The sequence below is a fragment of the Castor canadensis genome, chromosome 4 (genome assembly GCF_047511655.1).
Source record: "Castor canadensis chromosome 4, mCasCan1.hap1v2, whole genome shotgun sequence".
NCBI classification, from domain to species: domain Eukaryota; kingdom Metazoa; phylum Chordata; class Mammalia; order Rodentia; family Castoridae; genus Castor; species Castor canadensis.
The window spans coordinates 29,325,320-29,340,408 of NC_133389.1; the positions used below are offsets into that span (position 1 = coordinate 29,325,320).

Consider the following 15,089-nt stretch of genomic DNA (forward strand, 5'->3'; position numbering starts at 1 on the left):
GTCCTGTCGCCTGGCGTGGCGCCAGAGACGTGCTGATGCCGCCCGCTTTGCCTGCGCCAGCCGGAAACTTTGCCCCGCGAAGTCCTCCGTCCGCTTGACCGCGCCGTGAGACGACAGGTCCGCCGCGCGCTCCACGGGGCCCCGGAACCCAGCGCGTGATTGCCGGGCCGCCCCGCATCCCGCGTCCGCGGCGGCCGGCCGCCAGGATGCGCTACGCAGACCCTTCAGCCAACCGGGATTTGCTGGGGAACCGAACTTTGCTTTTCATCTTCATCTGCGCCTTCGCCTTGGTGACCTTGCTGCAACAGATCCTGTACGGCAGGAACTACATCAAGAGGTAAGAAAGTCCGAGAGGGGGTGAGATGCGCAGAGCTCCCAGGCTAGCACTCAGGTGGATCCCTCCGTCCCCGGCGTGAGTGATGTTGGGGTCTGCACTTATCCCCAGCACCGCCGTGTTTGGCTTGGGTCATGGCGCTCCCATGCGTATCTCTGCAGCCAGCGGGAGGAGAGCGCCTGCCCTGTGCGGACGGGCTGGGCAGGGGGGACAACTTTGTTCTGCTGTGAAAAAATGGGGAGCAATTTGGAATTCCATGCACCCAAGCTGATCATAAATGCATGTGAATGTCCAGAGTGGCGGCAATGATCAGATCAACGTTCCCCAAACCTATAGTTCCATGGCCATTTGGCTGGAGCCCCAAGGTGAAGGGCTCAAAATGGGGTAATTTTTTTAACCTGGTCTAAATTTTTGAGGATCTTTGCGGGGAAAGGCGTTTTCTTTCCAGGAGCGTCTTGTTAGGTGGGGACGGCAGTGGGCAGCGAAGATGCACAGAAATAGTGAATTCTTACATTCTCACAGCCACTGGATGTGTGAAACTCACAAGCTGATCTTTTTGGAACCACATGGTTTTTTCCTCCTTAGCACCAAAGGTCAGAACTGCCGCAGAAGTTGGGCTGTCCCCACCCTACCCCCAGCCATGGCAAACTCTATGAAGAGAAAGGGCAGCAGGAGGTGTCTCTCGGAAACTCACAGGCTCAGTCTCTGAGTGCAAAAGACACACAGAAATGCCTACATTCTCCTGCAGCTCTTCTGGTTTAGGCTTAGCGGAAACGCTGCAGGTTCCCCATCCTGGTTGGGGGCTGGGCGAGGGGGCTCAAACCTAGCTGTTCCTATACCCAGTCACTGGTGGGAAGAGCCCCTTGCATTGTCTCCCCAGTCTCACCTTCACTTCCCCACCCCCCAACACACACTGACAGAAAGAAAAATGTCTCTCTAGCTACATAAATACCCATGTTCTTGAAATTTACAAATAATGGAATAGTTACTCTTTTTCCATCCTTTGGGGTCTGCATTAGTCATGTGTGCTCACTATCTGAGTTGCCCAGAGAGTGGAAGGGCAAGGGTTGCTGGTGGTGGCCTCACTCCCAGCAGGAATTCTTAAAAAAAAAAAAAAATCAGGCAATTTCCGTGCTTGTAACTCCCCCCCTCCCACACTCCCCAGAGCTGGGGAGCCAGTTGTCCAGACTTTCCCAGAGAGCCTTCTTCCGGGGTTGGCAGCAGCTCATGTGCTCTGTGCAGCTCTGGTGGCTTTTAAAGGACATTTTCAGAGTCTTCTAGCTTGTTGGATCTTTTTGTGACCATTGCCCCAGAGGTGATCTTGTGCAAGGACAGCTGGGTCCCAGAATGAGCCCACCGGGGAAACTTGAAGGCCCTTTGCCTGCTGCTGCTTTGGCACCTGCTTTTCAGGGGGGCAGCTCTGGATTCCTGTCCCTGCTGGAGCCTCCCCAGAATGGCTGGGGCTGTGGGGACTGCTGCCTGGTCAACAGGGGGAGATGTCAGTTCAGGGCAGATGCCAACTGCGATACTGCCTGCTTGTTCTGGCAAGCCTACCTGGTGTTGGGTGGATGGGCTAGTAGCCCACAGGTGTACTGGCTGCTTTCTATTCTCTCTCTCTCTCTCTCTCAACCCAGATCCCTAAATCCTATAGATGCTTCCTTGTAGGCCTCACTCCAGGGACTCAGCTCAGTCCATCCAAGCAAGCAAAACTTGTTTATGCCTAATCTAGGAAGGGAGCTGGTGGGGAGGGTGGAGGCTACAAAGAAGGTGATGATACAGTGGTGGTGCTCAGGGAGTTTGAAACCTATTTTGGGAAACAAATGGTCACAAATGAGATAAGTAAGTATCTCACTGATGGGCTGGAGCAGTTAGGGAAGATTGCCTGGAGGAGGTGGAATTTGAGTGGGTCCTGAAGGAAAAGTAAAAAAAAAAAATTTTTTTTTGGTAGGACTGGGATTCGAACTCAGGGCTTTGCACTTGCAAAGCAGGCACTTTATCACTTGAGCCTCATCTCCAGTCCATTTTGCTCTGGCTATTTTGGAGATGAGGTCTTGTGAACTATTTGTCTGGGCTGGCCTTGAACTGTGATCCTCCTGATCTCAGCCTCCCAAGTAGGTAGGACAGGCATGAGACATCAGCAGACTGGAAAAATAAATTTTTAATAGAGAAAGGGACATGAGCAACCGGAATGGCAGAGGAGCAGGTTTGGGCCTCTCTTCTCTCCCACACATGGAGACAGCACAACCCCTGGTTAGTCCATCAAGGAGGCTGTCCTGGTCCTGACTGGCTTGTGACTGACACATCAGTTGCATTGTGTAACAATGCTTACACAGAACACTTGCTCACCTGCCCCATTTCCTGCATGCATCATAACTGTCATGAACTGACTAGGGGAGTATCAGCCTGGCTTCTGTCTGGAAACACTGGATCAGGGTTCCTTAAGCAGACGCCTGTGCTGGAGTCCCCTGGAGGTCATTGTGATACAGATTAGCAGTCTTTTGGATTGGACTGCCTAGTGACCTGCCTGTCTAGCAGGACCCCAGGTGGCCTTAAACACACTCCCCCTGATGCTTTACACCAGTGGTTGTCATTTGAGGGCAATTCTGCCCTTAGGCAATGAGCAGAGACATCTTTGGTTGTCACACAGTTTCACTGGCACCCTGTGGGAAGACAGTAGAGATGCTCCAAAGATCATCTAAGGCACAATCTACCTCCCACAACAGGAATGATCTGTCCTGGCACTGGTGGTGTGGCTCAAGAGGTCGAGTGCCTGTATAGCAAGTATAAGGTCCTGAGTTCAACTCCCAGTACCTCCAAAGAAAGAGAGAAAGAGAGAGAGAGAGAGAATGAATTATCAGCCCCACATGTCAGTAGTGCTCTTTACTGAAAGTTGTGAGGTAGGGATTCACTCTTGCCTTCCAGTTGTGCACTCAGCACCTATGTATCTGGCCCATAATAAGTCTTTAATAAATACAGATAATAACAAATGATTGACGTGGGGATAGGTGTATGTGTGTGCCCATGTGTGCATAGGGACAGTAGTTGATATATTTTTTGGTGGCACTGAAGTTTGAACTCAGGGCCTCATGCTTGTTAGGCAGGCGCTCTACCACTTGAGCCATTTAGCCAGCCTTTTTTTTTATGATGAGTTTTTTCAAGATCGGGTCTTGCAAACTATTTGCCCAGGGCTGGCTTCAGACTGAAATCTTCCTGATCTCTGCTTCCTGAGTAGCTACGATTACAAGGTGTGAGCAACTGGCGCCCTGCCCAGGGACAGTAGTTGAAAGAGACTGATGAAGAGCTGAATCCAGTGGTGAAGGGGGATGTACGGAGGCAGTAGGCCACTGGAGCAGTGTCAGAATGAAGATTCTGTGAAGATTGAGGACAGTTTGAGCTTGGCTCATGGCTCCACAATAGCCCTTGAGCAGGGTAGTGACTTGACAAGGAAGGCTTCTCCAGAAGGGGAAAGAGGAAGAGAGGCTGGGAGGTATCACAGCCCAGTCAAAATCGAGGAGGACTTGGCTTGGGGAGTGGGTCCCCTTTAGACCTTGGGGACTCTCAAAAGTACCATTCTTTGCTTCTGCACTGAGCTGGTGTGATAGTACCTCACAATGGCCTCAGGAGCACCAAGATGGCAGTGAGAATTCAGGCACAGGTTGCTACAGCAAGAAGTGGTAGATGTGAGTCCTTGTGAATTTGTTTCTTTGGACCCTTGTTCTTTTCCTGGGCTGTGCAGTGGAGATTTCTGGGAAGGCCCATCGTGAGCAGTCAGAACTCTGGGGATCTGCCTTGGTCAGGAGGGGAGAAGAGAGGACAGTGCAATGGCCTAGTGGGTTCTGTGTCTCTCCTGGAGAAAGTGGACACTATGGGTTTAGGAGGAAAAGGTGAGGGACAAAGCTGTGGAGTTTGTCCTTGATGTTTTTGGCTTCCTGTGTCTGCTCATCATTAATGAAGATTTACTGTGTGCTGAGCACCACCCAAAGTGCTGAGGGTACAATGTGGGCAAGACACACACACACAGGCCAGGGTCCTGGGGAGCTCACAGGCTGCTGGTAAGACAGAAAGGCACAGAACTCAAACGTGAGGCACACCCGGAGGGGAGTGGGCAAGGGACTCTAAGAATGAGAAGGAGGCAGCCATAGTGTATCAGAGTGCTTCCGGGTTCTTGGAGGCAGTTGAAAGAGGTTTTAAAGAAAGAGCAATGCTGCCCAGCACAGGTGGAGGTGGAATGAAGGTCACAAACCCAGCAGGAGCAGGGAATGAAGACTGCAGGGTAAAAGCTGTCTTGCCAGGGCCCAGGTGTGGCAGGACCAGAGTATGGGGAACAAAGTGGGGACATGTGTGAGAAGGAGAGTGTACAGAAGATGGAGAATCACACCTTTGATACCGAATCAGCTTGGGCACAGAAAGCTATCCTCATGGTACCAACAAGCAGCTCTTTGGAAATGGACTCCAGAACTGCACATGGAAGAAGCAGGCCAGCAATGCAGACTTTAGAGTTACCCATTATCAAATTCACATTTTGTGAAACAATTCTTGACCTTATTATGAGAAATATGCTCTCCTATTTTCAATTCTGCTTCATTAAAAAAAAAAAAAACCCAAAAGCAAAAAACAAACTTGCCACGTGGAGGTTGTAGCTCAATGGTAGCATGATTGCCTAGCATGCATGAGGCTCTGAATTTAGCACCCAGCACAGAAAAAAAAAGTAAAAGCACTTTTCTATTTCATTAAAAGATACAATGAAATATTATTCGGTCTTAAAAAATAAAATTCTGACACATGTTATAACATGGATGAGCCTTGAAGACATGGTGCTAAGTGAAATAAGCCAGGCATGAGGGGACAAACACTGTGTGATTGCACGTATATGAGGTTCCTAGAGTTCTGTTTCATGGAGACAGAAGGTAGAATTGTGGGTGCCAGCAGCTGGGAGTGGGAGGGGAATTATCATTTAATGAATAGAGAGTTTTAGTGGGGGAAGATGAAAAAGTTCAGGGATGGAACGTGGTGACAGTTGTTACAGCAGCGTGGATGAACTTGATGTCACATACACTTACAAATGATTAAAATGGTAAGTTTGTGTTATATGTATTTAACCACAATAAAAAAATTAAAATCTGGGAACAACCCACTGGATCTGATTTTGTAACCCATTGGGAGTAAATCCTTAGAAAAATGCTGATCTGTAGGGCTGTGGATGTCACTTAGTGGTAGAGTGCTTGCCTAATGTGTGCAAGGTCCAGGGTTTGCTCTTCAACATCACACGCACACACACACACACACACACACACACACACACACATTACTGGTCTGTGTGAAGGGGTTGGATAAGATCATCCAGTGGGGAGCAGAGTGGAGAATGATGGTGGGTAAGGCACAAAGGGAACATTGGGGATACCTGCACTCCAGGGGCAAGAGATGGTGGGTCTGGAATTTGAGGCTGGAGTGGTAGAGGGGCACTCAGCCCCACCATGAATTTTCAACTCATAGATGTTTGGGTTGTTTTCACTTTTTTGCTATTGTGAATAATGCCATTTTGGGCATTTCTGCACAAGTTTTTGCATGGACTTATGTTTCTGTTTCTCTTGGGTTTATATCTGCGAGTGGAATTGCAGGGTCATATGGCAGTGTTTACCATTTGAGGAATTGCCAAAGTGTTTTCCAAAGTGGCTGCACCATTTTACATTCTTTCCTGCAGTGATGTGGATTCTGATCTCCCTTGATTACCCATCTGGTTGATCACAGTCATTCTGTGGTTTGGAAGTATACCTCACTGTGGCTTTGATTGTGCATTTCCCTGATGACTAATGACACAGAGCATCTTTATATGTGCTTGTTGGCCGTGTGTATTTCTTCTTTGGAAAAAGGTCTATTTAGGTCCTTTGCCTATTTTTAAATATCTTTAGTTGAATTTTTATTGTTGAATTGTGAGAATTCTTTATATATTCCAAATATAAGCCCCTCACCAGGGATTTGCATGTTGCAAAACATTTCTCTCATTCTGTGAGTTATCTGTTTTATGTGTGTATGTATGTATGAATGTATTTATTTAGTGCTGGGGATCAAACTCAGGCCTCATGCATGCTAGGCAAGTGTTCTACCTCTGAGCTACATCCAAGCCCATCTTTTTCACTTTCTTATTGGTGTCCTTTGAAGCACAAAAGCTTAAAAATTGATGAAGTCGACTCATCTATTTTTTGTTGTTTATGGTTACCTGTGCTTCAGATATCATGTTTAAGAAACATTGTCTAATCCAAGATCACAAAGATTTATAACTATGTTTTCTTCTCAGAGTTTATTATAGCTTTAACTCTTATGTTGAGGTCTTTGATACACTTTGAGTTAGTTTTTGTACATAGTGTGATAAATCCTAATTATAAAAAGAATGCCAAAAAGTCTCACCATTGGGTATATTTGCTTAGTTTTTTTTTTTTAAGACATCCTCTATTAGGCAAAGAAGTTTCCATGTTTTCCTAGTGTGTTAAGAAGTTTTATTGGATATTGGCTTTATCAGATTCTTTTTTTCTACTAGACGATGAGTAGTTTGTCCCTGTAGTCTTCTGATGCAGTAAATTACATTAATAGAGCATGGTGGTGCCTACCTGCAGTCCCACCAGTTGGGAGGCTGAGGCAGGTCGGGTCTTGAGTTTGAGGCCAGCCTGGACTATATAGCAAGACTTTGTCTCAAAAAAAAATTACCTTCAGTGTATAATCTTAGGGATAAACCTAGCTTATTCATGATATGAGAGTGTTGACTATTTTTTCTGACTTCCTATGTTGCATGTTTTTCATCATGCTCTCGAGTGATCTTAGCATGCCATTTACCTTTCCATGCTCTCTTTTGTTTTACAGCAAATCTTGCAAAATGAGCTATCTGTTCTTTAGAATGGTTTATGAAAGTTTTGGTTTTTTGTTTTGGTACTGGGGTTTGAATTTGGGACTTCCTTTTTGCTAGGCAGGTGCTCTACCACTTGAGACACTCAGCCAGCCTTTTTTTTTTTTTTTTTTGTATTGGGTATTTTCAAGATAGAGTCTTGGAAGCTATTTGCCTGGGCTGGCTTCAAACCTCAATTCTCCTGAGTAGCTAGGATTATTACAGGCATGAACCACTAGCCCTTGACTACAAGTTTTTGAGATTATCTATTCTCTGGAAATTTAGTAGAACTCACTTGCATGGCCATTTGCACCTAATTTTTTTTCTTATGGAAAGACTTTATGTTACCAATCCCTTTCCTTAGTGATTGTAAGACTACTTATGTTTTCCATTTCTTCTTTTAATTTTGGTATATTGTATTTTTCTAGAAATTAAAAAAAATTCAGCTTTATTGGCATGAAGTTCATAATACTCTCCATTACATCTCTGTTATATGTGTGGTTTTTATGCCCTTTAAAATTTCCTAGCTTTGTTTACTTATTTCTTTTTTTTAAATATTTTAAATGATATTTGTTAAATGACCAGATTTTGGCTTCATTGATTTTATCTTGAATATTTGCTTTTTGTTTCATTAATTCTTCTGCCTTGATTTCATTCTATAATTCATTTTCTAACTTCCTATTATGATGGATGTTTTTCTCTTTTTTTTTTTTTTTGGTGGTACTGGGGTTTGAATTCAGGGCTTATACATTTGCTAGGCAGGTAGATGCTCTACTACTTAAGTCATGCTCCAGCCCTTTTCACTCTGGTTATTTTGGAGATAGGGTCTCTCTTTTTTCCCAGGCCAGCCTGGACCATGATCCTCCTATTTTAAACTACCTGCTGTAGCTGGGATGAATGGTGTGCACCACTATATCCAACTCCATTACACTTTCCCCATCCCTACCTTGAGATGGGGTCTCATGAACTTTCTTTTTGGTTCTAACTGGCCTGGAACCGAGATCCTCCTGATCTCAGCCTCCCAAGTAACTAGATTACAGGCATATGTCACCTGCACCTGGCTAATTTTTAGTCTTTCTTATTCTGCAATGTAAACTTTTAAGGAAATCAAATTTCCTTTGCATACTTCTTTAGTTATATCCCTTCAATTGCAGGATGACGATGTTAATAACAACTCAGAATCTTGTTTTATGTGTCAACTAGTGGTCCATCTGCTTTATTTATTAGCAAACTGAATTCTTACCACTGTGAGTAATAGATACTATTACCATGTTCATTTTGTAAGTGGGGAAACTGAGGCACAGTTGAGGTTAAGTAATTTGTTGAAGGTCTGGTAGCTACTAACTACCAGGTATTTTCATGGTCTATAATTCTATATATTTTCTGATTTCTATATGGATTTTTTTTATACCCAGAAATTTAGAAATGTTTGAAATTTTCCAGATACTTTTTTTTTAGTTCTTTTTAAACTTTTATAAACTCAAAGGAATTATGGTGAGAGAAGATTTGCATGCCTTTCTTTTTTTTTGCAGTACTGGGGTTTGAACTCAGGGCCTATACCTTGAGCCACTCCACTGTCCACTTTTTATGTAGGTTTTTTTTTTCATGAGACCATGAGATAGGAGGGTCTCATGAACTATTTGCCCAGGCTGACTTCGAAACGCAGTCTTCCTGATCTCTGCCACCTGAGTAGCTAGGATTATAAGCATGAACCCTTGGAGCCTGGCTTCATTTTATGTCTATTTTAATCAGCATATGCCTGGAGAGTTTAAAGCATTTCAGACCATTTATATTTATGGTGATTGCTGATGGTTAAGGATTTATTTCTACCATGATTTTTTCTTTTTAATATTTCCTCCCTTTTTCCCCTCTTGCCTTGTGCTTTTCTGACTTTAGGAGATTTCTGTGTGACCCTCCACCTTGGGTAGGCTTTGTGTTCCTTACAAAGGAAGCACAAATTCTTGGGATTGGTTGGTACCCCCAGGACAGGTTTTGGCTTTACACTCATCTACTTCTTGTCTCCTCACCAGATTATCCATCCATTTAAGAAGACATTTTAAAGATGGTCTAATTGTTGTTTTAGTGTTTTGTAGTTAGTGTCAGGGTTGTAGCTCAGTGGTAGAGCACTTGCCTAGCATGCACAAGGCCCTGGGTTCGATCCCAAGCCCTGCAAAAGTAACAATAAAACTTCACTAATATTTTGTAGTGAGAGGATGGTTTGGATTGAGCTTCCTGGAAAGCAACTCTGAGCCAGAGATTAGAGTGCAGGATATAGCCAGTCGTGGTGGCTCATGCCTGTAATCCCAACTACTTGGGAGGTAAAGATTGGGAGGATCTTGGTTTGAGGTCAGCCCAGACAAAGACCCCCTCTCAATAAACCAGGAGAGGTGGCTCAGAGATGTGGTCCCAGCTACATGAGGGTTGTAGGTAGGAGGATAGTGGTCTGAGGCTGGCATGAGTAAAAAGCAAGACCCTACCTGAAAAATAACTTTTAAAAAAAAGTAAATAAAGGGCTGGGAGTGTGGCATAAGCAGTAGAGCACTTGCTTAGTAAGTGTAAGGTCCTGAGTTCAAACCTCAGTACTGGCAGAAAATAAAAATTGAGTGTAGGATGTTTACTAAGAGTGCTCTGGGTATGATACCCAAGGAAGGGAAGAAAAGCATATGATTGGGCAGAGGGAGAGTCTAAGCTACAGCACTGTCCCAATTCCCATCCCTGGAATTGGAGTGGCCCCTCTAGACTTGCCCAGAGTTGGAGTGAGGAGTCACACACACCATTTATACACCTGTGTTGATCAGACATTGGATGAAGGCTGTCCCTGAAAGGGGGCTAAACCTTAGAGAAGGTGGCTCTCCTCCCCTAAAGCAACTCCAAGAGAGGGTTGAAAATGGAGGTCTCTCAGCTCATGGCATCCTCAACAGGTGGGGAAGAAACCCTTCACAATGCCTGTCACAGAGGGCTTCTCAGTCTGCCATTTTGTCAGAAATGGGAATCCTTGAATGGCTCTCTTCTCCATTCCCTCCCCAGACAAAAATCTCACCCCAAATAGCCTGTATCTGAAGTCCACCCTGAAGTCAAGCATTTCTCCTGTCAGTCCAGGGTCTTTTCCATACATGACATCTGTCCTAACTTGGTTCTTGTACCCACGCTCTTGTCCATGCCTGCTGTTCCTTCCTGGCAGCCTTTCAGTCCAGATCCCGCCTCTCTTTCCGTTCCCAGCCCACAGTGTTCTTTCTTTCCCTCCTCTGAGTTCCTAGTGCTCATGCTGTCTGTACTTAGCCTTTCTGCCCAGCACTGTTCTGTTGCTTCCCATGTGATTGCACAGTAGATAGGAGCTGAAGCTGAGCCTGTTCTGTTCTGCCGTAAGCATAGAAGACTGTCTTCTATGCCTCCCCAACCCTTCCTCCTCCTGCACCTCCAGGGTGCAGATCTGGCCTGCTTCATGTGGATGGTGCCCAGCTGAGACTTGAAGGTATGAAACTGGGTCAAGGAAAAGGACAGCCTGACTTTGTGCTGTCTTCATGTGTTCATTCCAAGGTTCTGCTCACTGAGCCAGTTCTCCCCCCACCGGGGGACAAAGCCTGCTGTCCACTGCCCTAAGAAACAGGTGCAGCCCCAGGAGATTGGGACCATGGGAGCTGCTCTATCCAGAGTGTGGCTCTCAGGAGGGTGGCCTAGAATGGAGAGAGGATGCTGAGCTCACCGCAGCCTGGGGTGTGGAGCTCTGCTGTGGATGGATCAGCTTGCCAGCCTTGCTAGTCAGGGCCAGTGTCTGCTAAGCACCTGCTGCAGGGCTGGCCAAGGTAAGTAAAGGACCCAGGGAATGACATTTAAGGAGGCCCCATTTGCAGATGTCAGTCCTATACTTGCATGAGCCTCTTTAAATGCATCTCCAATTCTTGTATGCCCCAGCCCAGCCCAGGTGATGGATGGTAGTCTCCTGTTCCTTTTCCAACGTCCCTGATACCCTCTCTCTCCTGCATTCCATCTCTTCTTCCTTGCCTATCTCTCCACAATCCTTTTCTTTTTTTTATTATTATTCATTTATTCACATGTGCATACATTGGTTGGGTCATTTCTCCACCCTGCCCCCCGCCTCCACCCTCTCCCCCTCAATCCTTTTCTTTTTGACACTTGTTCTTTCCAGGGAATTTTTATCATTTAAAGGATTTAGGGTCTGTTTGATTGACCCATATTCATTTACTTTGTGTGTGTGTGTGTGTGTGTGTGTGTGTGTGTGTGTGTGTGGTGGTACTGGGGTTTGAACTCAGGGGTTTGTGCTTGCTAGACAGGTGTTCTACCACTTGAGCTAAGCCTCCAGCCTACTGTTTACTTCTTAGCTAATAATTTCCCAATTTAGTTCTTAACCTACCTATTATCATAGCCTCCTCTCCCCACCCCACACACAGGGGAAAGGTTTCCAGCTGTGTGGAAACCTTGGATAATGAATAATGTTTGTAATTAATAGTCACTAAGGGTTCATGAGCTTAAGCAGGTAATTCTAAACAAGGGTTGTTTCATTTACTCCTTGCCATTGTCCTGTTAAATAGATACAGTCTTCCTCATTTAAAATTCATACTGAGAGAAGAAATGTGCTATTCAGCTTTCTGTCACTGTAACGAAATACCTGAGATAATCAACTTAAAGGAGGAAAGGTTTGTTTTGGCTCAGTTTTAGAGGTCCCTGTTCATGAATTGCTTCCTGTTGGTTTGGGCCTGTGGTGAAGCAGAACATCATGGTGGGAACCCATGGTTGAGGAGGTTGCTCACTGCATAGCAGCCAGGAAGTGAAATTTGCTGGGGTTTCAATATCCCCTTCAAGGGCACAGTCCCAATGCCTTAATTCCTTCCACTAGGTCTCTCCTCCTAAATGTTCCACCACCTCCCAACAGTACCACAGGCTGGTGACTAGTCTTCAATGTATGGGCCTTTGTGAGACATTCAAGATGCAAACTATAGCAGCAAGTAACTTGTGTAAAGCTACACAATTCGGAAGGCCCTTTTTAGCGATATATGAAGTGTCTTATTCATCTCTGAATTCTCGGGACCTAGCACAGTACCTGGCATTAATTGTTGAATGATTGGATACAAAAAAAAAAAAAAGGAATTGCAAAACTTGTTCTAACAATCAACAAATGTACATTAAATATCCACTCAGCTTTGTACTGGGAACAAGGGGCCGCTACTAAAGAGTTGTCAGGTCTGACACACATCATTAAGGAGCTTATAGGCCATTTAAAGGGACAAAATGGAAAGTGTTGGCTTTGGAGAACTGGCAGATTTCAGAGACTGGGTTTGGGGGTGTTGTAGCTTGGATTTAGAGGTTCATGTGTTAAAAGCCTGGTCTTCAGCTTGGCTCTACAGGAAGGAGGTGGAAACCTTTAACAGGTAGGGCCTAGTGTAAGGTTTTAGGTCGTAGAGGCCATGCCCTCAAAGGGAATTGTGGAACATCATTCTCTTCCTTTCACATCTTGGCCATGAGATGAGCAGTTTTTTCTGCCATGTGTTCCCACCATGATGTGATGCCTCACCACAGGCCCAAAGCAATGGGGCCAAATGACTATGGACTGAAACCTTCAAAAGTATAAGATAAAATAGGCCTTTCCACTTTATAAGATCATTATCTCAGGTGTTCTGTTACAGTAATGGAAACTGACTAACGTAGGAGGAAACTGGGAGACATGTGGAGGTGTTGAGGCTGGAGGAGCAGGTGATGAAAGCTATTAATGGCTTTAGTTCCTTTTTATACCCTGGTGCTCAGTGTGGTAGAATGGTGGCCTTTCTGGCCTCAGTTTAGTTTCAGGCAGTGTGAGTGAATGGGCAAGATGGCTACTCTCTCTTCCAGCTCTGATGACATAGGTCACTAGGTTCTTCAGCAGAATGGCTTGGGTTGGGCTTTGCAAATTCCCTCTGGGAGGGATTCTCCAGTTTTGCAGAGCTCCTAGACTGTTGAGGGATAGAAATAAGGAAGGTAAGCCTGGAGTTGTGTGGGGGATGCCATGAATGGAGGGTACTGGGATGTTACTGGGAGAATAAAATGCACCTGTCCTCACTGTACCTGAGAGTGCATCAATTTGTACTGCTTGTGCCATCTCTGGGCAAAGGAAACCCAGGCCTACCTCCCCATTAGACCAGACCCTCCTCCTTCCTCCCTCCTCAGCCGGTCAAAGGAGCAATACCTCCTGGGATCACCAGTGCTCTTTCCAGGAAACAAAGTACAATCCCTGAAAAGAAATCTTCAAGGAGGCAAGAATTCCTAAGTGATTTCTCTTTCTTTCACATCAGGCTGGATGCTGTCCTATCCTTTCTTTTTTTGACGTACTGGGGTTTGAACTCAGGACCTCATGCTTGCTAGGCAGGCATTCTACCACTTCAACCATTCCACCAGCCCTATTTCGTGTTGTGTATTTTTGAGATAGGGTCTTACAAACTATTTGCCCAGGGCTGGCTTCCAGACTTGATCCTCCTGATCTCTGCCTCTTGAGTAGTTAGGATTACAGGCATGAACCACACGTGCTCAGCTTACTGTCCTTCTAATTCAAGGTCATCCTTTGGGTTCACTTTCCACCACCAGTGTCTCTAGAGGTGACGTCTCCATACGTTTGTCCTCCTCCTAGGGCCCTCCAGCCAGTAGTGGTGCCATTCTGTACTTCAGTCTCAGGTCCCTCTTGGTTAAGTTGGTTAATTGGTTCATTCATTCATGTAGCAAGCATAAGTTGAGTGTCTTTTATGCACTAGCCTTGATCTACCCACTCTGATAGCACTAGCCCCATGTGACTTCTAAGCACTAGAAATGTGGCTAGCCTGAATTGGGTCATGCCATCTGTAAACATAAAGCACACACTAGATTTCAGAGATGACACAAAAAAAGATGTACCATCTCAATCATTTTTTATTGCTTACATGTAGAAATCATAATGTTTTGGATATATTAGGTTAAATAAAATATACTATTAAAATAAACTTTACATATTTCTTGATCATTTTAAGAATTATAGATTCACAAATAGATGTAAGAAATGGCACAGTAGAGAACCTGTATATCCTTGACCTAATTTCTCTCAAAAGTATTGTCTTTCTAAACAATGTAGCGTAACTAGGAAATTAGCATTGATACAATCCATCAACCTCCAGATTTCACCAGTTTCACATGTGCCCCTGTGTGTATAGGTGTGTGTGTGTTCCCTCTAAGCAGTTTTGTATGTTAGCTTTTACTTCTTCTAATGTGGCTACCAGGAAGTTTTGAATTACATATGTGGCTCCTGGTATGTTTCTATTGAATGGATCAAAGATGGATCAAACAGTCTGTTCTCCAGGAGCTCATGGCCAGGTAGAGGCAGTGGTGATGGTATCAAACACACAAACCAGCTTGGATGCTAAGTGCGAAGTGTGCGACACAGACTCTGGTTCAATGCTGCTGGAGTTGGGGGACAGAAGCTCCTCTGATTTAGGGCTGGGTAGGTGCCTGTGTGTTCACCTGCTCTGCTCAAAGCAGAGTGGGGGCTCTAGTTCTGCCTGCTAAACACCCTTCTCTTTGTTCCCACCCTCCACCATTTTCCCAGCCCTTGTCCTCAGAGCCTGGAAAGATGCTCCAGTGCTCCACAGTGTCAAGTTTAGGAATCACTGGACAAGGTTTAGGGTTTGAGTGGAGCTTGGAAGGAAGACGAGTAAGATTTTTGGCATAGAGGATTGAGGCGGTAATTCCAGGTATATTAGTTTGCTGGGGATGCTGTAACAAGTCCCATAATCGGGAAGGTTAAGCAAGCAAAAATTTTGTCTCACAATTCTGGAGGCTGGAAGTCTGAGATCATGGTGTGAGCAGGGTTGGCTCTTTTTCTGCTGTTGGGAGGGCATCTATTTGTGCCTCTTCCCTACTTCA

General features: G+C 45.2%; 1 protein-coding gene across 4 annotated transcripts in view; it reads left to right on the plus strand.

The window, feature by feature from the left end:
• The first annotated feature begins 205 nt into the window (after positions 1–205).
• St8sia5 (ST8 alpha-N-acetyl-neuraminide alpha-2,8-sialyltransferase 5) overlaps positions 206–15,089 on the plus strand; it is a 74,941-nt gene continuing 60,057 nt past the window's right edge. For 2 of the 4 annotated variants that reach the window (XM_020169191.2, XM_074069880.1), the window contains exon 1: positions 206–337. In XM_020169191.2, coding sequence (XP_020024780.1) covers positions 207–337 — 131 coding nt within the window. In that variant the 5' untranslated portion in view covers position 206. The remainder of the gene's footprint in view (positions 338–15,089) is intronic. The other 2 variants (XM_020169192.2, XM_020169193.2) reach the window with 1 other exon arrangement.